Consider the following 24736-nt stretch of genomic DNA (forward strand, 5'->3'; position numbering starts at 1 on the left):
AACACAGTGCTCTATGCTGACATCACGAGCACAGTGCTCTCTGCTGACATATCTGTCCATTTTTGGAACTGTCCAGAGCAGCATATGTTTGCTATGGGGATTTTCTCCTACTCTGTACAGTTCTTAAAATGGACAGAGATGTCAGCAGAGAGCACTGTGCTCGTGATTCAGCAGAGAGCTCTGTGTTCCAAAAAGAAAATCATTTCCTCTGTAGTATTCAGCAGCTAATAAGTACTGGAAGGATTAAGATTTTTTAATAGAAGTAATTTACAAATTTGTTTAACTTTCTGGCACCAGTTGATAAAAAAAAAAAAAAAGTTTTCCACCGGAGTACCCCTTTAAAGTCAACACATCTCCTATTCCTTTATGTTTAATTATTGGAACACAACCATCCCACAATCCTGCAGGAAACTTACACTGTCCATCATGCCTTTTTCTGGTCATTCCAGATGGGAATGGAGATAAAATGTTCACATAATGTATTAGACGAAAAGACAAGAAGAAAATGACAGTATATATATATATATATATATACCATATTTATTGGCGTATAACACACATTTTTAAAGCTAAAATGTTAAGCTTAAAGTTTAAACTCATTCTGACCCCACAGAAGCCGCTGCGATTCAATGATTTAAAGCGGCCGCTTTAAATTATGTAACTGCAGCGGCTTCTGCGAGCCAGAGTCCCGCTGCTGATGCCCGATTCCTCCCCATTCCTCACTTTCATATTAACCTGTCCTGGGGTGCGCTCCTGCAGGCTCTGGTACTGGCGGTGTCCTCCGCTGTCGCTGTGCGCTGACGAGTGACGTCACGTGACGTCACTTGTCATTGGGCAGAGCAGGACAGGTAAATATGAAAGCCAGGATGGGAAGGGAATCGGGTGGCGGCAGCGGGACTCTGGCCCCACAGAAGCCATTGCAGTTACCTCAGAGGCGCCAGAGTTTATCGGGGTATACAAGCACCTACACGTACCCTCATTTTAACAAGGATATTTGGGTAAAAAAACTATTTTACTCAAATATCCTTGGAAAAATGCGGGTGCATGTTATAGGCCGGTACATGCTAAACCCCGATAAATACGGTATATATATATATATTTATTTATCCTCTTCAGGACATAGGGCGTATGGATACGCCCTGCATCCCGAGTCCTTAAGGACCGAGGGCGTATCCATACGCCCGTGGGAATTCCGGCCCCCACCGCTAGCCGGTTGGGGACCGGAGCCGGATGCCTGCTGAAATCGTTCAGCAGGCATCCCGGCATATCGCCCAGGGGGGTCATTATGCCCCCCATGTCGGCGATCGCCGCAGATCGCTGGACAATTCAGTCCAGCGATCTGCGGCGATTCCGGGTCAATCGGGTCTCCAGTGACCCGATGACCCGGAATTACTGGCTGTTCGGGGCCGTCTCTGACGGCCCCGAACAGCCAGAGCCTGCAGGGGTGAGGTGGCACTGGTGCCACCTCACGATCGCCCTGATTCGTCGGCCGGATTACCGGCCGACCAATCAGGGCGCCTGCTGCGGGTGTCACTCCCTCACCCGCTCCGCCCCTCTTCCGGAGGACGTGAGCGGGTGCGGGACGTGCACCCCGGGTGCTGGGGACCCCGATCCCCGGCGTTAATGTTGGGATCGGGGCCCCAGGAGCAGCGGCGGTGGCGGTGACGACGAGGGACTGACCTGCAGCGTCTGGATCGTTGGAGGTGAGTGACAGCCTCCTGCTGTTGCTTAGCAACAGCTCCCAGCATGCAAAAAGGGCATGCTGGGAACTGTAGTTATGCAACAGCAGGAGGCAGACCACCACAACTCCCAGCATTCCCTTATGGGCATGCTGGGACTTATGGTTTTGCAACAGCTGGAGGCACATTCTTTCTATGGAAAAGTGTACCTTCAGCTGTTGTATAACTACAACTCCCAGCTTGCACAAACAGCTAAAGTGCATGCTGGGAGTTCTAGTGGTGCATCTGCTGGTTGCATAACTACAACTCCCAGCATGCCCGTTGGCTGTCGGTGACTGCTGAGAGTTGTAGTTTTGCAACAGCTGAAGGCACACTGGTTGTGAAACTCAGAGCTTTTTTTTACCTAACTCAGTGTTTCACGACCGGTGTGCCTCCAGCTGTTGCAAACTACAACTCTCAGCAGTCACCGTACACTATGCACCGTACATGCTGGGAATTGTAGTTTTGCAACAGCTGGAGGCACACTGGTTGTGAAACACTGAGTTAGGTCACAAACTCAGTGATACATAACCAGTGTGCCTACAGTTGTTGCAAAACTACAACTCTCAGTAGTCACCGACAGCCAACAGGCATGCTGGGAGTTGTAGTTATGCAACAGCTGGATGTCCCCCCCAATGTGAACGTATAGGGTACACTCACATGGGCGGAGGCTTACAGTAAGTATCTGGCTGCAAGTTTGAGCTGCCGCAAACTTTCTGCTGCAGCTCAAACTGCCAGCGAGAAACTACTGTGAACCCCCGCCCTTGCGACTGTACCCTAAAAACACTACACTACACTAACACAAAAAATAAAATAAAAAGTAAAAAACACTACATATACACATACCCCTACACAGCTCCCCTCCCCTCCCCAATAAAAATGAAAAACGTCTGGTACGCCACTGTTTCCAGAACGGAGCCTCCCGCTGTTGCAAAACAACTCCCAGTATTGTCCGACAGCCGTTGACTGTCCAGGCATGCTGGGAGTTTTGCAACAGCTGGAGGCACCCTGTTTGGGAATCACTGGCGTAGAATACCCCTATGTCCACCCCTATGCAAGTCCCTAATAAAGGCCTCAAATGCGCATGGCGCTCTCACTTTGGAGCCCTGTAGTATTTCAAGGCAACAGTTTAGGGCCACATATGGGGTATCGCCGTACTCGGGAGAAATTGTGTTACAAATTTTGGGGGGTATTTTCTGCTTTTACCCTTTTTAAAAATGTTAAATTTTTGGGAAAACAAGCATTTTAGGTAAATTTTATTTTTATTTTTTTACATATGCAAAAGTCGTGAAACACCTGTGGGGTATAAAGGTTCACTTAACCCCTTGTTACGTTCCCCGAGGGGTCTTGTTTCCAAAATGGTATGCCATGTGGGGTTTTTTTTGCTGTCCTGGCACCATAGGCGCTTCCTAAATGCGGCATGCCTCCAGAGCAAAATTTGCTTTCAAAAAGCCAAATGTGACTCCTTCTCTTCCAAGACCTGTAGTGCGCCAGCAGAGCACTTTTCACCCCCATATGGGGTGTTTTCTGAATCGGAAGAAATTGGGCTTCAAATTTTTAGGGGTATTTTCTGCTATTACCCTTTCTAAAAATTTAAGAATTTTGGGAAAACAAGCATTTTAGGTAAAATTTTTTTTTTTTTTTTACATTTGCAAAAGTCGTGAAACACCTGTGGGGTATTAAGGTTCACTTTATCCCATGTTACATTCCCCGAGGGGTCTAGTTTCCAAAATGGTATGCCATGTGTTTTTTTTTTTGCTGTTCTGGCACCATAAGGGCTTCCTAAAGGTAACATGCCCCCCAAAAACCATTTCAGAAAAACGTACTCTCCAAAATCCCCTTGTCGCTCCTTCCCTTCTGAGCCCTCTACTGCGCCCGCCGAACACTTTACATAGACATATGAGGTATGTGCTTACTCGAGAGAAATTGGGCTACAAATACAAGTAAAAATGTTGTCCTTTTACCCCTTGTAAAAATTCAAAAATTGGGTCTACAAGAACATGTAAGTGTAAAAAATGAAGATTGTGAATTTTCTCCTTCACTTTGCTGCTATTCGTGTGAAACAACTAAAGGGTTAAAACGCTGACTGAATGTCATTTTGAATACTTTGGGGATGTAGTTTTTATAATGGGGTCATTTATGGGGTATTTCTAATATGAAGACCCTTCAAATCCACTTCAAACCTGAACTGGTCCCTGAAAAATACTGAGTTTGAAAATTTTGTGTAAAATCGGAAAATTGCTGCTGACCGTTGAAGCCCTCTGGTGTCTTCCAAAAGTAAAAACTCGTCAATTTTATGATGCAAACATAAAGTAGACATATTGGAAATGTGAACCAAAAAAAATGTATTCGTAATATCCATTTTCCTCACAAGCAGAGAGCTTCAAAGTTAGAAAAATGCAAAATTTTCTAATTTTTCATCAAATTTACGGATTTTTCACCAAGAAAGGATGCAAGTATCGACAAAAATTTACCACTATGTTAAAGTAGAATATGTCACGAAAAAACAATCTTGGAATCAGAATGATAACTAAAAGCATTCCAGAGTTATTATTGTTTAAAGTGACAGTGGTCAGATGTGCAAAAAACGCTCCGGTCCTTAAGGCCAAAATGGGCTCCGTCCTGAAGGGGTTAAACATGGGGGATACATGTTGAATAGAATAGCAAAATGAATCTCAGGAAGTTCCTTGAGTAACATAATAAAAGCACCATTAGCTTTATTACACTGAATTTCACATAGACAATACAATTTCTATACTTTCTATATATATATATACCTATACTACTCAAGAAATGAAGTCATATCTCCTAGCATTAATAAAAGACATAAAGGACTATAGAAGAAATACTGGCAGGGTATATGGGTAGGTATCCTCCTTGTTTCTCTAGTTGTTTTATTGTGCGCTGCGCCAGGCTGCTTTTCATCAACAAACCAAATAAAACTATGAATGAATGAGACATTTCATGATAGCGCTAGAAGAAAAAGGTCAAGTGATGTGTTCCGAGGCTACCTACAAGGCTTCAATTCTAGTAGCATCCCTTCACAAATCTATTCAAGATCAGGAATCCAGAGAAAAAAAAGACATTGTGTAACTATATTCCTGAGAAAATAAAAGGCTTTAGATAAGAATATTTACTAAGCATAATAAACTATATAAGCGGAGGGTGACATTCTTCATGTATGCAGCTACAGAACAAAGACCCAGAAATGCAACCCTCTTTGACAGTGATGGCATCACACCAAATACTATAGAGAGATAGAATTCTACATGATAGGATCTGGTCTATATGTTTATTTTAAAGGTCTACAGATATTTTTTTTTTCCTAAAAAAAAAAAAAAAAAATCACCTTATATTGTTTTACAGTTGGATTAAAATTAAATAATTGAATATAAATTCCTAACTTGTAACATACATATAGGGGAAAGAAGTCGATTTCAGCATCCCCCCCAAGAACAGCACATGTAGATAAAAGTGGGCTTTCAGGTACTGGAGCTGTACCCATTAAGTCATTCACTGAAGAGTGCCTATAAGTGACAGCCGGGACCAGAAAATGATCAGAACTGTTCTGGGAAAGAACATAACAAACCTCTCTTCAAGGATTGACTAATGATCATCTGTTTGTTAGACTCTGCATCTCAATTTAGATCATGCAAATCTGACAATTCTACTTAGTGTACAGGTGACCTTGACATAAAATACTGTAAAACGTAAAATCATATTATAGAAAATATGTTTTAATACTTTAATATGTAGCTCCTCAAGCCTAGTTTAAAAAAAAAAAAAAAAAAAAAAAAGAATGCAACAAGCCTCATGTAGGACCCAGCCAGATATCAGGCCAATTTACAGTCATGAACATTTTAGTATAAAATAAAGATTATATATATATATATATATATATATATATATATATATATATATATATATCTATCTTAACAGCATTAAAATTGAAATGCATTAGATAATACAAATCAGCCTGATTAGAATAATTCACTAACAGATGAAAATTCATAAAACAGTGTGGCTGTCAAGCTATTTCAGTAGCACAGTGCTTGAGAATTGAATGGGCGCAATTTTTTATTATGATAATCCAAGGATAAATAACAAAGCTGTCAGAAAGCAATGAATGTAGTTTGTACAAGTTTAATGCTTCAGAATTTCCAGAACATGACCCAAGTTTTGTTATCATTATTACCAAAACACTTACTTGAAAGCATTGGCATCTCTGTGGACCTTGTAGTTATCAGCACTAATTCTGGAGATGATCCTGGTTACTGCAATGAGGATACCAATATTTACCTAATTGTAAACATAAAGAAACATTGGTTATATGCGAAAGCTGTCACGCCCCCTCCCATAGACTTGCATTGAGGGGGTGGGACGTGACACCATGAAGGGGCGTGGCTATGCTGTCACACGCTCCAGGCGCCGCCTCCAACGTTCAAAACAGTTTGTTCCAAACGCTGAGCAGCGGAGTACCCCTTTAAATACCTACATGTTTTTATTAGTTAGATCTAAGAGTTACCACAGTACACAACTATTTCTCATTCTCTCCATTTCAGGGGGTGGGGCCACATGAGGCTCAATAGTTACTTCTTTACCCTAATTTATCTAACCAATCGCAGCAAAGCACCTACTTCTTACTGCTATTTCATAACATAGTGCTTATGAAAGTACATGGGACTAAACAGGATGCTTTGTGCTAGGGGGAGGATTTACAGTACATTACTATACATGGAACGTAGAAGGATGAAGTTGCTACATTGGCATAAAGCATTGGCTTTGCAAGGTGAAATGTAAGCACATATGAATAAAATAGCAATGTCACAGCAAGCAAATGCTGTTAAGAAGATAAGGAAGCCTTGATTGACCTTCTATAGGCACTGGAGATCCTCCAAATTATGGAGACAGATTCATAGATTGTAGGGACACAGCCCAAGCTCCCTACCCTTCTCCTGCACATACCAGTAGTGAAATCCCACTTATTGGTGTCTCAATAACTAGGCATGGATTTCCCTTAACGACAAGTAGTAGACAGCAGATTGCAGAGAAGTTAGACACCTTGTGGTCAACACTTTTTTTGTGTGTGGATGGGGGTGAGGAGTAATTTCTGTTAAACTAGATAATTTACACAAATGAAGAGAAATTGTTTGAAACAACAGCCACCATTTAAGACTGACACAATGTGTACACCCCAGTATGTCTTCCTTAAACAGTGTGCATCTTCCTTGAGCAGCGTACGACAAGACACACACTCTCTTGTTGAATGTAAAATGTAAGGTAGGCTACCAATCTGTTGTTTTCCACCACATTTTTAATTAGCAAAGAGGAGAAATATTGAACAATATAAATATTAGATTAATATTGAAGCCTCAACCCCTTTTTACACATTCAGATTTGTCAAAAAAGGGGTGCAGGGGCTTTTGGAATTTAGGTTGAGTATGTGTTTTAAATGTACAACTAAGGGTGCTGTTAACGCACCTGAAACGCGTTACTTCTTACTCCTGTTATGGCTTTTAACTTTGAATAAAAGAATATCTTTTGCACGAAGTCTGCGCTGGACAGTCTCTGCCTTTCTACTGTTCAAGTTGTGTTGCCTTTCATCAGGCCGTTGGGGGTGAGCTGAAATTTCTATCCATTGTTCCATGTTTTTTAAAGTATTTACACCAAAAATGGCTGTAAACACATTGATATATTAATTCAGTTGAAGAGTAGAAATGTCAATCAACAGAGTTTCAAATAAGCTAAATAATCTGGAAGTGGTTATAATGATTATTTTGAGGGTCTTTTGAAATATGAATGTCCGTGAAAAAACATTCATATTTTTTCATCCAAAACTGTATATTTAGGATAATGAGGATGATGGGCATTCTTTAAATCCTAAAGAAACACAAGCTTATAGTCTTTTTTTTTTCAACATCATTGCTCATTAAATGTATAATCTAACTATATTTGAAGAAATGGCGCAGCTAGGAAATCCTAAGAGACATATTTAGGGAAAGTTTCTAAGTTTGTAGAAACAAATTATAACTCATTGATATACACTCTCTAGAGGTACAACATTGAAAAGTATGTTCAAAATGCACTTGCTCAACCAAGCATTTGGTACTAAATGTTTTTTCATCATATTGAATGAATCTTTATCACATCATTGCAGAATGCTGCTTCCAGAATACTAAGTAACCAGCCTCATCATACGCTTATTACATACACGCTTTCTTAATATCCAGCGCTGTGGCTGCCAATATAATAGACCTTAGACAAGCCTGCATACTTTAACAAAGGTTGAATGAAAAACTATGAAATTAATACTGATACTTATATACACTAACAGGTTACCTGGATATAAAATAGTTATTAGTACTATAAAAAAAAAGAATTAAAAAACAAGCTTCACAAGAAACTGATGGCAACATCACTGGGCAAAATTTCTTACAATTTACAAAAATAAATATGAAATTAATAAGAAAAATTAGAAAAACAAGTGCAGAACAGCAGCTGAAAACAGCACATAATAAGAGTGATACGATAAATAATATAAAACACTACCAGTTGACAGAATTCCGGATTGCAACCACCCTGACATGTATTTTAGCATAAAACCTCCCTCTGTGGGGGATCACACACTACTACAGTATGTTGATCCCACTAATCAGTCTATTCTACCAATTTCAGTTTGGATTTCTGATTTTACTTTTATAATTTTTGCAGATACCTTCAACCTCTTAAGGATACAGCTAATTTTTGCCTTAAAGAGGCACTGTCATTATGAAAAAGTTTTTATATTTTGTAGTAATACTGATAACATGACTTTTTTAAATATGCATTTATTAGGAAAAATTTACATTTTACTAACAAATAAAAATAGCTGCCACTAGGGGTCATCTATCTTTATGCAGACAGACTACTCTGTATTTTGCAGCCTACTGAATACCAGCCATAAAGTGTGTTGGTATCCAGTATAGGAGATTACAATTTCACTTCTACTTCCTTCAGCTGTTCCTAAACTACAACTCCCATGATGGGAGTTGTAGTTTTGCAACAGCTGGGGTACAATCTTTGTAAAACTCTGTTTTAGAGCTGTGTATTGTCCAGCTGTGTGCCTCCAGCTCTTGCAAAACTACAGACAAAGGATGTGTGGGCATGCTGGGAGTTGCAGTTTTGCGAAAGCTAAAGGCAACACTGTTCTAATACAGTGCTTTATAAACACTGCAGCTCAAAACTACAACTCCCAGCATGCTTCAACAGCCAAAGCTTTCTCTGACTCCTGAATGACAAAGAAGCTGATCAGACATTCAGGAGTCTGTGAAAGCTGAATGACACACATAGTGACAGCTATGCTGATTAGCATCCAGCTTTACTAGGAATAGATAGAAAATGTATGCATGAAAACTCATGTGCAGTCATTTGCCGACTGCCAGGCTGCTCCCAGACTCAGAGCAGATGAGTCATCCACTGTGAGGGAGAGAGATGGATCCGCCCCCTCCAGAGGGCAAGAACACAAAGCAAGTGAGCAACAATTAAATGCTATTTGTTAGGGATATATAGGCCTTAGACACATAAAGATTATATTATATATTTTATTTGGCACTATGACAGGTACGCTTTAAAGAGTACCTGTCACTAAATAAACTTTTCTAAAGTAACTCTGGCTGTATTCCCTAACTACTCCTAACACTCCTCCTACCCTTAGGAAAAAATGCTGAGCTTTAAAAGCGCTGTATCTTACTTTTATTCTTTCTCACATAGTGAAATCTTCCAGCAGAAGAAAGTGGGTGTTTCCCAGCAGACATGATGTCACTGAAGCCTGCTCGGGGACCACTTCCGCCCTCACATCGTGGCAGATCTGTGATGAATAGAAGACCTCAGGCACTGTGCAGCAGCTTTCAGGCTGTGCTTCTTTCAGTGAAGCTCTTTTCAGCTTTTAGTCTTTGCAGCTGTCAGTAAGGTTCTTTGCAGCTGTCAAACAAGCTCAGTGCAGAGAAACACTTACAAGCAGGAGACCAAAATCTGAGATTTTGACCAGATGGAATGTGTTCTCGCCAAGAAGGGAGACCCCTGGTGACCAGAAGTATACAGCAAAATAAAAAAAATAAAAAAAAACATTTTTTTTTTCATTTATTTTTTATTTTTTTTATGGAAGCCAATTACAAAAGTTATTTATTTGGCATTAGGAATCAAATATTAAAAATAATGTTTAATGACAGTGCCCATTTAAATCACAGTAACTGAAAACACACCACTCCCACCTCCACCTACTCCACCTGTGCTCGGGCATGAACAGCAATGTCATCATGCATATTCACATAGAACAAATAACGCCAACAAACAAATTATTTATTCTTGGATTTTTGCCTTGAAGACAAAGCAAATTTTAAATATTAGCATCCTTGTTGTTTTCTTCTCACCTTCTTAAAGTCATTAACTGTATAAAGAGGTACTCCGCTGCTAGACATCTTATCCCCTATCCAAAGGGTCAGTGTTCTAATGCAGAGAGGGACAGAGAGCAGTGTGTTTTAAGCGTACTGGAGCGCATTGTCCTCCCCTCATAAGTGCATAACACATACATATATCTAAGTGGTGTACTATTTTGTTCCTTTTAAAGTCTTAAGGGCCTAGATATTGTGAAAGGCCAGCCAAAAGTACACACCTGCTTGTGTTGAAGACAAATACTGTTTTAAGCATACTGGAGACCAATGTCCTCCCCTCATAAGTGCATACCACATAAGTACATCTAAGTGGTGTAATATTTTGTTCCTGTTAATGTTTTAACCCCTTAATGACCCATTTTTGCACCTTAAAATCCATATCACAGCTTAATTTTTGCGCCACCAACTCTACTTTGTAATGACATCAGCCACTTTACAAAAAAAAACTACAGAGAAACGGAAAAAACATCATTGTACGACAAAATTGAAGAAAAAACGCCATTTTGTAATTTGGGGGGATTTCGTTTCTACACGGTACATTTTTCGGTAAAAAGGACACCTTCTCTTTATTCTGCAGGTCCATGTGATTAAAATGATACCCTACTTGATTTTGTCGTACTTCTGGAAAAAATCATAACTACATGCAGGAAAATGTATACTTTGTCATCTTCTGACCCCTATAACTTTTTTATTTTTTCGCATTTGGGGCGGTATGAGGGCTCAATTTTTGTGCCGTGATCTGAAGTTTTTAGCGGTACCATTTTTGTATTGATCAGACTTTTTTATTGCTTTTTATTCTTTTTTTCATGATATAATAAGTGACCAAAAATACGCTGTTTTGGAATTTGGAATTTTTTGGCGCAAATGCAATTGACCGTGCGGTTTAATTAACTATGTATTTTTGTAATTTGGACATTTCCGCACACGGCGATACCACACATGTTTATTTTTACTTACACTGTTTCATTTTTTTCAAATGGAAAAGTGGGGTGATTAAAACCTTTATTAGGGAAGGGGTTAAATGATCTTTATAAAAAAAAAATCATATTTTTTTTTGCAGTGTTATACCCCCTCTAGTGGCTATAATACTGCACTAACCGATCTTTTACATTGATCAATGGTATCTCATAGGATAACATTGATCAATGATTCTGCTGCTTTAATGCTCATGCTTGGATCCCAGGCACTGAGCAGTGATTCAGCGATCGGCGACGCAGTAGGAAGGTAAGGACCCTCCTGGAGTCTGGCAGTTGTTCGGGATGCCAGAATTTTGCTACGGCGGTCCCGAGCAACCCACTGAGCTGGCTGGGAGTAGTTTACTTTTAATTTAGACACAGTGATCTACTTTGAACACCTCTTCTAAAGAGTTAATAGCACGTGGCACCGAGATCAAAACTGTGCGCTATGAGCCACGGTTCCCGGCCATTTTTTAGAGGTCAGGCCCGATCCGCTATGACATGCCAGGCCCGACCCATGTTACAGAAAGGGAGTGGACTCAGGGTGTATAGGTACGCCCTGAGTCCTTAAGTGGTTAGAGGCCTAGATATTGTAAAAGGCCAGCCAAAAGTACACACCTGCTGGTATTGTAGACAAATATTGTTTTAAGCGTAGTGGAGTGTATGTCAGGCAGGGAAGTGCCAGGTCATTCACAGAGGATTGGCAAATGCCTAAATTCATCAGGCAGAGGGCGCAGCAGACTAGGGGTGAGTGGCAGCAGGAGTTGCAGTGAGAGGCCTGAGCTCCTGGTATCAGCTAGAGGTCGTGTCTCGACCAGCAACCCATCTGCCGTCATCGCAAGTGACATCTGACACCCCCAGTCAACAGACGGTTGGTTCCTCCGACACAACCCTCAGTTGGCATGGCCCGGCAGCAGTCCCTGTCCTCCCATTGCCTCTGTCCTATGCTGTTCCTTCCCCCACATAAGTATCTTATGCTGTGGGTTCAGCTCCACTATTTAGTAAGGATGATCTACTAGAGGACAGTCAGCAGCTACTGCCCAGCCAAGAAGTGGAGGAGACATCCGCCACTTCTTCTGCTAGGCAGGCAAGTAGTGATGAGTAGAGTGGCGTGGGAGGTGGTGTTGCGAGAAGACACTTTTCAGGAACCTGAGGAGGACATCAGTGACGTGCAGACAAAACTCGATGATGATGAAGCCGATCGCACTTGTGAGCCGGGTGCAGAAGGGGCTTCATCATCAGGAGAAGAGGGTTTCAGGTTGCCCATTAGGCAGCAGCTGAGTAAACAAGGTGGTAGCATGGTGGCAGAAGTGAAAAGTCTGGAGCCAAACGTGCAAAGGGTAGACCACCGGCTTCATGGCAGCCTATCTTCCCGGAAAGTAGTGGAGCAGGGGTTCCTGTAGTCGGCGACAGTAGCAGTCAATCAGTGCGGACGGTTGGTGGGAAAATCAGCTACTCGACGGTGTGGCAGTTTTTCATCAAGCATCCGGAGGATGTTAATCTGGCCACATGCAAGATGTGTCGACAGAAGGTGAAGTGTGGCCAGGGTCCCAATTTTGTCCCTGCGTCAACATATGCAGTGTCACCATAAAGGGAGATGTGTGTCATACCCATCTTCTGTCACTCCAGATGCTCCTGCCCCTGAGTGAGTCATTCCGCCAGCAATCCATCGGCAAAGCCATGTCCAAGAGACAACAGTATACACCTACTCATCCAACGGCACAGAAGCTGAATGTGCTCCTGTCCAAGTTGTTGGTGCTGCAGTCCCTCCCTTTCTAAATGGTGGACTCTGCACCTTTCAAAGAATTGATGGCTTGTGCCAAGCCGAGGTGGAGAGTCCCAAGCCCTCATTTCTTTGCAAAGAAGGCAGTACCAGCCCTGTACAATTTTGTGGAACAGAAGGTGGTCCAGTCCTTGAGCCTGTCGGTGTCTACCAACGTGAACGGCAGCACGGAATTCCGTGAGTAAAATTCTGCACAGTGAACGTTAGCATCTGTGTGAATGGGTCTTCTGTGAGACTCGTTCACACTGCGGAATTTCAGCAGCGGACAATTCCGCCGCTGAAATTGTTCAGTGCAAAGAAAGAACATGTTCATTCTTTGTGCGGAAGTCCGCGAGCACTGCGTAGCCTTCAATGGTGACGGCGCAGTGCCACACGGTCCTACCGCCGCTGCCGGCTGCCAGGCTGAATCTCCGCTCGCTGAACATACCCTTAGATTGCTAATAATGAATTATGCTATGTTTTGCATAGGATTACTCAGTTTGATTAGCAATCTAGGCAGATCACCAATGTCCATCATTGCCTGTGAGTACATAGCTGCTAACAGTAGTGAAGCAAGCTCAGCTGCTGCTCTCACTTCATAGACAGAAGTACCAGAGCACCAGGACATATATTTATGTTCAGTGTTTTTAAGGGGTTAAAAATGTTTCACATTAGTTACTAAATAAAATTATATTATTACTAATAAGTTCTACTTCAGCAATACCAGAAGTAAATAGTAGGTTTATTCCAAGTTTTAACATGAAATGTTTTTTTTACTGATCCTGTTTTAAATAATTTGTCTAAAAATAATGCATTGTTTTAACCCCTTAACGACCAGGGTTTTTTCTATTTTTGCACTTACATTTTTTTCCTCCTTAAGAAATCATAACTCTTTAAATGTTGCACCTAAAAATCCATATGATGGCTTATTTTTGCACCACCAATTCTACTTTGTAATGACATGAGTCATTTTACCTAAAAATCTACGACAAGACGGAAAAAAAATCATTGTGCGACAAAATTGAAGCAAAAACACCACTTTGTAACTTTTGGGGGCTTCCGTTTCTATGCAGTACATTTTTCTGTAAAAATGACACCTTATCTTTATTCTATAGGTCCATAAGATTAAAGTGATATCCTACTTAAATAGGTTTGATTTTGTCGTACTTCTGGAAAAAAATCATAACTACATGCAGGAAAATTTTAGAATTATCATCTACTTAGGGCTCATATTTTGCGCCATGATCTGAAGTTTTTATCAGTACCATTTTTATATTGATCTGACTTTATAATCACTTTTTATTCATTTTTTCATGATATAAAAAGTGACCAAAAATATGCTATTTTGGACTTTTGAATTTTTTTGCGTGTACGCCATTGACCGTGTGGTTTAATTAATGATATGTTTTTATAGTTCGCACATTTTCGCACACGGCAATACCACATATGTTTATTTAAATTTTTATTTACAGTTTATTTTTTTTATGGGAAAAGGGGAGTGAGTCTTACTTTTATAAACTTTTTTTTTTCCCACACTTTTTTTTTTTTGCAGTGTAAAAGCCCCCCCTAGTGGCTATTATACTGCACATACACAGATCATTGCCGTGCATTGGAACGGCAAAGATCAGTGTTATCGGTGGTTGATTGCTCAAGCCTGGATTTCAGGCTTGGAGCAATCAATCAGCGATAGGACGCGACGGAGCCGGTAAGGGGACCTCCGCTCGCGCTCTAGCTGATCGGGACATCCTAACTGAGCTGCCAGGAAGCTTTTACTTTCATTTTAGACACGGCGATCAACTTTGAATGCCACATCTAAAGGGCTAATAGCACGAGGCACAACGATCGGTGCTGCACACTATTAGCCCAGGGTCCCGGCTGTCATTAGCGTTATATACCGGGACCGGGCACAGGGCGCACATGTACGCCCTGAATCCTTAAGAGGTTAAAGCTGTTATCATAATGACATCTTTATTCTTATTAGAAAGGCAAAATCATAGGAATCGATCACCACCCCTATACCGTATGTATAACTGTATGACGCTTATAGTTGTCTGGTAGGAATTGATAAAGGGAATTGTAGTGCCATTAACCCCTTAAGGACTCAGCCCATTTTGGCCTTAAGGACTCAGACAATTTAATTGTTACGTTTTCATTTTTTCCTCCTCGCCTTCTAAAAATCATAACTCTTTTATATTTTCATCCACAGACTAGTAGGAGGGCTTGTTTTTTGCGCGACCAGTTTTCCTTTGTAATGATATAACTCATTATATCATAAAATGTATGCCGCAACCAAAAAACACTATTTTTGTGGGGAAATTAAAACGAAAAACGCAATTTTGCTTATTTTGGAAGGTTTCGTTTCACGCCGTACAATTTATGGTAAAAATGACATGTGTTCTTTATTCTGAGGGTCAATACGATTAAAATGATACCCATAATTACATACTTTTATATTATTGTTGTGCTTAAAAAAAATCACAAACTTTTTAACCAAATTAGTACGTTTATAATCCCTTTATTTTGATGACCCCTAACTTTTTTATTTTTCCGTATAAGCGGCGGTATGGGGGCTCATTTTTTGTGCCATGATCTGTACTTTTTTTTGATACCACATTTGCATATAAAAAACTTTTAATACATTTTTTATAATTTTTTTTTTAATAAAATGTATTAAAAAAGTAGGAATTTTGGACTTTTTTTTTTTTTTTCGTTCACGCCGTTAACCGTACAGGATCATTAACATTTTATTTTAATAGTTCGGACATTTACGCACGTGGCGATGCCAAATATGTCTATAAAAATAATTTTTTACGCTTTTTGGTGGTAAAATAGGAAAAAAGGACGTTTAACTTTTTTATTGGGGGAGGGGATTTTTAATTTTTTTTTACTTTTACTTTTACATTTTTTAAAAAAATTTTTACACTTGAATAGTCCCCATAGGGGACTATTCATAGCAATACCATGATTGCTAATACTGATCTGTTCTATGTATAGGACATAGAACAGATCAGTATTATCGGTCATCTCCTGCTCTGGTCTGCTCGATCACAGACCAGAGCAGGAGACGCAGGGAGCCGCACGGAGGAAGGAGAGGGGACCTCCGTGCGGCGTTATGAATGATCGGATCCCCGCAGCAGCGCTGCGGGTGATCCGATCATTCATTCAAATCGCGCACTGCCACAGATGCCGGGATCTGTATTGATCCCGGCACCTGAGGGGTTAATGGCGGACGCCCGCGAGATCGCGGGCGTCGGCCATTGCCGGCGGGTCCCTGGCTGCGATCAGCAGCCGGGATCAGCCGCGCATGACACGGGCATCGCTCCGATGCCCGCGGTTATGCTTAGGACGTAAATGTACGTCCTGGTGCGTTAAGTACCACCGCACCAGAACGTACATTTACGTCCTGCGTCCTTAAGGGGTTAAACATTTATATTCAAAAATGACATTTTCATGACTGACTTTTGTTGGACTGCCAAGTGGATGAAGTAAATGAGATGATCAGGAAATGTAAAAGCTTTGGGTGCTAATTTTGTATTTGCTCCCAAAATTGCCCAACAAGTCACCTGGTTGTCCAATTGAATTATGTATAAATTCTCTTTTATAGCCTCTCACAATCTATGTTGATTCTTCTTTGCAAAAAATAGTAAAGGGCCTTGTCAAATGTAAATTTTGATGTTGATAAATCATGCCTTAGAACATATCTAAAACAAAGGAACTAAACATCATCTGAGCAATAACATTAAAGGGGTACTCCGGTGGTCAATGTGTTTTTCCGTTTGTGACTGTTTAGGCAACTCTATTGCCGTTCTTTGTTGTCTTTTTATCCCCCCACTTTGTTTTCCTATCTTTGCTTCTCTTTTCTGTTTCTTGCTGTGCTGAAAACTACAAATCCCAGCATGCCACATGCCTTGCTGATTTGGGGCGGCTCCTTTTTTTTTTGTTTGTTTGTTCCGTCCTTTACCCACCCTACTATTTTCCCCGGTCGGCCCCCTTATACACAGCACACTAATATAAATCAGCCTTGCTTGGGATACACTGGCATACACACACAAAAGGGACTACAACTCCCAGCATGTGTCATTCAGGAGTCTTCAGTCTGTGGTATAACATTATAGCATTTTTTGGGCACAACATTGCATAATAGCTATGTTCCCTTTTCAACAAAATCATGCCCACTTCCAAGATATTCCACACCCTTTTGTCAAGTATAGCACAAAGGTGTCTACAAAGTGTCTAATGCACATCCTAATTGTGGTGCATTTCATGGTGCACACAATTTTATTTATCACCCCTGTGTATCCATAGTGTGTATCCTACTTATCATTCAGCCATCAACAGTGTATGGAATGGGCTCGGAACAAGAGCCATCACTAAAAGCTGACATGGAGAAATTTCCTATGCTGGCACTTTTAGTTGTTTAGATGCTGCTGTCAAAACTGACAGCAGCATTAAACAGTTATATACTACATGATTGGTGTTCAGTGGTACAAATCTGTTGTCATGGAAGCCAAATACATTTTAAAGGCCTCAGTGAACGCCATGACAGATCTGCTTCTGCAGCCTGCCATAGCCACCCTACACTAGTAGATCACAGAAATATCAATTCAATGCATTGCTAAGGCCGTTTCACCAATGGAAATTACTTTGATCCTTTGTAGTATATAGATAAAACTTGCATATCTTTTCAGGTTAATACATTTGTATTATATTCAATCGGTTACAAATACTGAGGCTCCAATTTTGCATTATCCATTTTGAATCCCTTTGTACTGTGAGGTTATATTGTGCTATAAACTGATCCTTCAATGGAAATGAAGGATACAATATTTGTGGAATGTAAGAATATTCACAGTTGCCACAAAAGCATAAATTCAGATGCATTTTTAATAGATTTTTTTTTCCCAGAATGCTGAATAGGTGAAAAGAAATAATTACAGGACTCTTGGTGGGGTAAAGAAAAGCTTCTGAATTTTGTTATTTGATGTCACTTGCAGCCCGAATAACCTTGAAAAGGAACTCCCTTCAGAGCCAGAGATATCTTCAAAACATCTCCATTCTCCCAGATACAAAGCAGCTTTCACTGTCTACGCTGGCTTTGAATCAGAGGTGAAATAGAACTATGTCGGATTTCAATGAATACCAGAAGTAATGCTGCCAGAAATATAAAGAAAACAAGTACAAAAGTATAATCCTTTTACTCTTTCTAGCAGAAAATATACTTAATATGTGATTTCTATCTCCACTACAATGAATCCTTCCAAATCTAAAGGAGGAACATTAAAAAGTACACTTTCAAGACATCCTGTGGGTTACACACATTTGTAAAGTCTCATTACTTATCTGACAGACATTGCCATGGAGCATTAGATATTACAGAATACTCTTTAAACGTGCATTTGTTTATGGAAACCCATGTAAAGAGGTTATATTCTCAAGGGGATTTGAGGACTTTTCTAAACAATACACTTTCCTGGATTGTTATACACAGAAGGGAACCTAGACAGCCATACATATTATTTTGTTCCCAGGATGCTAAAAAGACAATCATATTTCAGTAAGATAGTTCCGGGTTTGTGGCAGATATAGAGACCAGCTAGATTGTGGCTTGCATGTCATTGTATCGTACTGTGTGAGCTTTGTCACTTCAAATTTTATACACATGGGGGGAGATTTATCACAACCTGTCCAGAGGAAAAGTTGCTGAGTTGTCCATAGCAACCAATCAGATTGCTTCTTTCATTTTTCACAGGCCTTGTTAAAAATGAAAGAAGTGATCTGATTGGTTGCTATGGACAACTCAGCAACTTTTCCTCTGGACAGGTTTTGATAAATCTCCCCCATGGTGCTCACGATGGCACATTACAACATAGGCACTGTTTTAGCAGTTACTGCTTGTGATTAACCCCTTAAGGACTCAGTGTTTTTCCGTTTTTGCATTTTCGTTTTTTCCTCCTTACCTTTAAAAAATCATAACTCTTTCAATCTTTCACCTCTTTCAATCTTTCACCTAAAAATCCATATGCTGGCTTATTTTTTTGCGCCACCAATTCTACTTTGTAATTACATCAGTCATTTTACCCAAAAATCTATGGCGAAATGGAAAAAAAAATTATTGTGAGACAAAATTGAAAAAAAAAAACGCCATTTTGTAATTTTGGGGGCTTCCATTTCTACACAGTACAGTTTTCGGTAAAAATTACACCTTATCTTTATTCTGTAGGTCCATACGATTAAAATGATACCCTACTTATATAGGTTTGATTTTGCCGTACTTCTGGAAAAAATCATAACTACATGCAGGAAAATCTATACGTTTAAAATTGTCCTCTTCTGACCCCTATAATTTTTTATTTTTCTGCGTATGGGGCGGTATGAGGGCTCATTTTTTGCGCCGTGATCTAAAGTTTTTAGCGGAACCATTTTTGCAATGATAGGACTTATTAATCGCTTTTTATAAATTTTTTCTTGATATAAAAAGTGACCAAAAATGCACAATTTTGGACTTTCGAATTTTTTTGCGCGCACGCCATTGAACGTGCGGTTTGATTAACAATATATTTTTATACTTCGGACATTTCCGCACGCGGCAATACCACATATGTTTATTTTTATTTACACTGTTTTTTTTATGGGAAAAGGGGGGTGATTCAAACTTTTAATAGGGAAGGTGTTAAATGATCTTTATTCACTTTTTTTTCACTTTTTTTTTTTGCAGTGTTATAGGTCCCATAGCGAACAATCTTTTCTGTCTAAGTGCTCTCTGAGTTTAGAAGCAAATCCCCATAGCAAACCTCTTCTAAACTGGGCGGTTCCAGAGACACGTGTCATCAGAGAGCACTTAGACAAAAAAGAACAACTTTAACTTCAGAAGCTCATAAGTACTGAAAGGATTAAGATATTTTAATAGAAGTAATTTACAAATCTGTTTAACTTTCTGGAGCCAGGTGATACATAAAAAAAAAGTTTTTTCCGGGCTAACCCCTTTAATGTCTGCTTCTGTTTTTTGCATTAACCACAGTTAAGAATCTCTCATTTACCCATTAGTAAAAATGTGTTCCATAAATGATAATGTTGTCAGTTTGCCCAGCCCCCCCGCGATCAGACACTTATCCCCTATCCTCCTATCCTGCGGACACTTATCCCCTATCCTCCTATACTGCGGACACAACTGAGTCTGCCTGATACCTCTGAGGTCACAGATGCTTATAAGATTTAATCCCTGCCTTGCTGTTACATTTTTGCTGTTTTCCTTTCTGCTCACATAGCACGTTTTAAAGCCAGTGCACCAAAAAAAAAAAAACTCACCTCCCCCATGTGGCATCTATAGTATTGTACTGTAAGTCATCCCACAGCACAGTGCCAGTCTGTTCAGTTCAGTGAACTTTCTCCAGCACTCTGTCATAGGGTACAAGAGAGGAGTAAGTGCTGTCCTGTGATTGGCCAGAGAAGTAAAGAAAATCTAGGTGTGAGTGCTACTTGCAAACAGCCTAGCTTTGGTTCTACCCCCTAAAATGCAGAGAATAAGAAATTGCTGTGAACCATTTAGGGGATTCTCAGTAACAGCAGTGAGAGTCCAAAATTACCTTGTCACCATTCTAAAAGCTAAGTGTAATAAAACCATGCAGTTTTTTTAAATTTTAAAAACACACTTTAAATATTAAAACAGTATATAATATGTTGCCAGTGGCGACTGCCGGAAAAAAGAACTTAAACCTATTCAGAATTAGTTAATCAAATGGAAATGTGGAACTTAGTGTACTTGTGTGAGAAATGTTAATACTTTAGCAGCAAATGTGTACCATATTTGATGTGTATAAGTCCATACAGAGAGGCCATCTAAAGTTATATTTCATAAAAAATGAATAAAGTTTTCTTTTTCAAACTTTCAGAAGAAATACAACATTTTATGCCAACTTGTTTTTTAGACCGGGGAGACTTGGCTAAAAATAAAAGTTTCCCTGGAGACATCGCTTCAAGGTGGATGCAGATGCAACAATATTTCTTCAGCCCCTCCCATCTCCCACTAAAAAAAATGAGAATCAGTCTGTATAATAAAGCTGTAACGCATAAAACTAACATCACTAACATCTCTAACATGTCTCTTCCTAAACTGTTTTCATTAGCTTCCTCCTGCAGATGAGCTCTGACAGTGCTGTGCTCTAGCTACGGGGTATATCATTGACTGATATATTCACAAGGGCGAACTCAACGTGAAGACTGAGAAGCAAGCCAGTGACATAGAGAAAAACACCGACAACTTTTATTAATTGGATGGATGGTGAGCGCAATAAAATGCAGCTAATTAATGAGGTTACAGCAGAGAAAAACATGGAAGAGCTGTACCAGACCGACTATCAAAAGCATGGCCCTGGGGGACATCAAAACTATGTTGTACTTTACCGAAACAGATATATGACTTGTTATTCTAAAATCCATTGTTGATGCTGTGGAGCTAATTTCCTTCTCTCTGCTTACATACTGCATGTACATTTGGGGCACTGAACAGATGACTGGCACGTCTGCGGGAGCTCGGCGCTACCATTTGAACGCATTACAATAATTGAAAATAAACATGCAATGAATTTAACCCAATTTCACAATATGAAAAATACCTGAGCAACAAAACAAAAACATATTCAGATCAATTATCGACTACAGTATTTAATGAACTAAAAATGCTGAAATAACTTTTCCCCTGACACTGAACAGCAAATGAACTTCAATTAGTCTAAGGATATCACGCTACAAAGACACCGCTGCTCTACCCAATTACTGTGTGTCCCCTCCCTTCCAAGTAAGGGAACACACTGATTTCTTTGGCCGTGAAAGTGATTTAGCACCTTTCCATGTAATTTAAGGTGCTGGTATAATTAAATTGCTGGGATGTATTCATGTATCTGTAACTAAGCTTTAATCTTGTGCCTTCTTCTATCAATATCTAGAGTAGTGCGTGAAATAACTGCAAAGCATATGGCAAGGGCTGTACACAATACATATGTTATAAAGATAAAGGGGGGAATTTATAAAGGCAGAGGCAGATTGGGGAAAAGTCGGATATTTGCGACTTTTTGTCTGATCTGCGTGGTGTTCTCCAAGTGGGCGAGTGTGGTTTTATGTGAACTGGGCAAGGCCCCTTGAAATAATTTTTGCATAGGCTCCTATTCACTTGATGGAGGCTAAAAGGATTATCTTTTTGTCTCCGGTCTCCGATTGAATCTTAATTTTTGGGGGGAAAACAGTTTTTACTACAGAATTTTTTTTTCTACATAGAAAACCAGTATAAATGTAATATGTATATATATTTATAGAGACAGCCACTGCCTCTGTATAACGGTGGTGAAACAACTTGGTGCCCCTTTGGCAGCTTATTTATGCAAATTTTGTAGCCAGGTGTAACAGCTTTGTATACATATTGTCACTCATGTACGCTGTACTTTATCAACATAGAGCAATTCATAAAGTACTTACAGGAACAGTATTGCATAATAGATGTATCCTTCTCTTAGTGGACTATCTGGGTTGGGTGTTGTGTGAATATGTGCAGCACAATAGAGCATATGTATCAGTGCTTTAACCTGTTCCTGCATTTTCATGTACGTGGTGATAATGGCTGACTTCCCGCATCACCACGTACAAGTACTTGATAGTTTTAGGGTAGGGTCACACTTAACAGATCCGCTGGTGACCCAACCCATTTTGTGCCTCCAGCGGTTGCCAACCCCATTCCCACACCTCACTCCATCCCTGGACTGCTCGCAGCGGCAATCCGTTACAAAGCAATGAGCAGTGTACTCAGACATCGCAGCTGCTCCGTGATATCACAATGGACTCTCAGGCCCTCTGTGTGGCTGCTCGTATCAGCAGATTGCTGCTGCGAGCAGGCCAGGGGAGAGCGAGGCGGAGGAACGAGGGTGGCAACAACTGGAGGCACAAAATGGGTCAGGTCACCGGGGGTAAAATACGCTGCAGATCCGTTACTTGTGACCCTACCCTTAAACTGTTACAGCATAGTTTTTATGCTATAAATGTACTAAAATATAAAAAAGGTATATACATTTGGCATAGCTGTAATCGGATCAACCTGCAGAGTAAAGTTAACATGTAATTTATATGGCATAATGAACGACCTAAATAATAAAAACAACCACAGAATAGCTTTCTTTCATAAAAAATGTAATAAAAAATTATCAGTGTCACATGTACCCTACAATGGTACCAATGAAAGTGTCAACTTGTCTCCCAAAAATATTTTTGCACCCCAAGTCCTCTGTAACTTTATATGATACCAACAAAATCCTAAACTGAATGGAGGCCCCAAAATCTCTAAATATCATGAAAAAGGGTACAGATATTACTGAACTAATCTCTCTAAGTACTCTTGGGTGTAGTCCATCTGGCCCTGGAGATTTGCTTACATTTACTTTACTTAACTTACCTTGTACCATTTCTACATTAAGCCAGTTCAGTACATTACATGATGTGTTACCAACACTGACCTGTCCAATGCCAGCTCCTTCTTCCATAGTATATACAGAACTAAAGAATCCATTCAGTAGCTCCGCCTTCTCTTGATCGCCCCAAAATCCACACAGCATGCCTTTATGTCTGAAGCTTGGGTGTGAGTCACGTAGCGCACAAAGGCCACATATTGAATATTTCTAAATACGTCAGAATTCGGGGGAAACCTTGAGTTGCATTTCTCTGTCAACACCAACTGTGTTACTGAAAAAAATTGATTAAAATAAAAAATCTACAAGAAAATTTTAATTTGAAGTTCTGCCTCCACTTTGCTTTCATTTCTGTGAAACACCTAAAGGGTTAATAAACTTATTTAATGTCATTCTGACTACTTTAACCCCTTAAAGATGCCGGGCATAATCCATATGCCCCCATTTTAAAGTCCTTAAGTACTGAGGGCATATGGGTACGCCCGTGGCAATTTCGGGGACCAGACTGGGATGCCTGCTGAGATCATTCAGCAGGCATCCCGGCACATCGTCCAGGGGGGGTGACCTGGTGACCCTGGTGACCCGGTGAACCGGAAAATAAGGGGGTTCGGGGGTGTCCCCCTGAAGGAATAGGAGTTAGGTGGCAGGGGTGCTACCCCTCCTATACCTGCTATTGGTGTGTCAGAAGCGACCGACCAATAGCAGATCGGGGGCGGGGGGGTTAAAGTTCGGCTCCCCCGTTCTGCCCACCCACCCAGAGAACCGATGGTGACCGGTGCCAGAGGTCCACTTACCACGATCAGCAGCGGTGATCGGCGGGCGGCGATGACATACGGCTGGCTCCCGGGTGCGACATGCTGCGGACTACGGAAGCCGGTGAGTTGCCTAGCAACATCTGGAGGGCTACAGTTTGGAGACCACTATACAGTGGTCTCTAAACTTTAGCCCTCCAGATGTTGCAAAACTACAACTCCCAGCATGCCCAGATAGCTCTTTGGGCATGTTGGGATTTGTAGCTTTACAACAGCTGGAGAGCTACAGTTTGGAGATCACTGTGCAGTGGTCTCTAAACTGTGGCCCTTCAGATCTAGCAAAACTACAACTCCCAGCATGCCCACACAGCAAACTGCTGTCTCGCCATGCTGGGAGTTGTAGCTGTGTACCTCCAGCTGTTGTCTAACTACATCTCCCAGCATGCCCTTCAGCGATCTGTACATGCTGGGAGTTATAGTTTTGCAACAGCTGGTTGTAAAATACTGAGTTAGGTTGTAAAATATTGAGTTAGGTAACAGAACCTAACTGAACCAGTGTGCCTTCAGCTGTTGCAAAAGTACAACTCCCAACATGCACGGTCTGTCAGTGCATGCTGGGAGTTGTAGTTTTGCAACAGCTGGAGGTTTGCCCCCCCCCCCATGTGAATGTA

General features: G+C 40.6%; 1 protein-coding gene across 1 annotated transcript in view; it reads right to left on the bottom strand.

Moving 5' to 3' along the window:
• The window catches only part of ADGRD1 (adhesion G protein-coupled receptor D1), a 919695-nt gene that overhangs the window by 101795 nt on the left and 793164 nt on the right, over positions 1-24736 (bottom strand). Inside the window, exon 23 of the mRNA XM_056533246.1 lies at positions 5926-6017. Coding sequence (XP_056389221.1) covers positions 5926-6017 — 92 coding nt within the window. The remainder of the gene's footprint in view (positions 1-5925; positions 6018-24736) is intronic.

This window comes from Hyla sarda, chromosome 1 (assembly GCF_029499605.1).
Source record: "Hyla sarda isolate aHylSar1 chromosome 1, aHylSar1.hap1, whole genome shotgun sequence".
In the NCBI taxonomy this organism is placed as follows: domain Eukaryota; kingdom Metazoa; phylum Chordata; class Amphibia; order Anura; family Hylidae; genus Hyla; species Hyla sarda.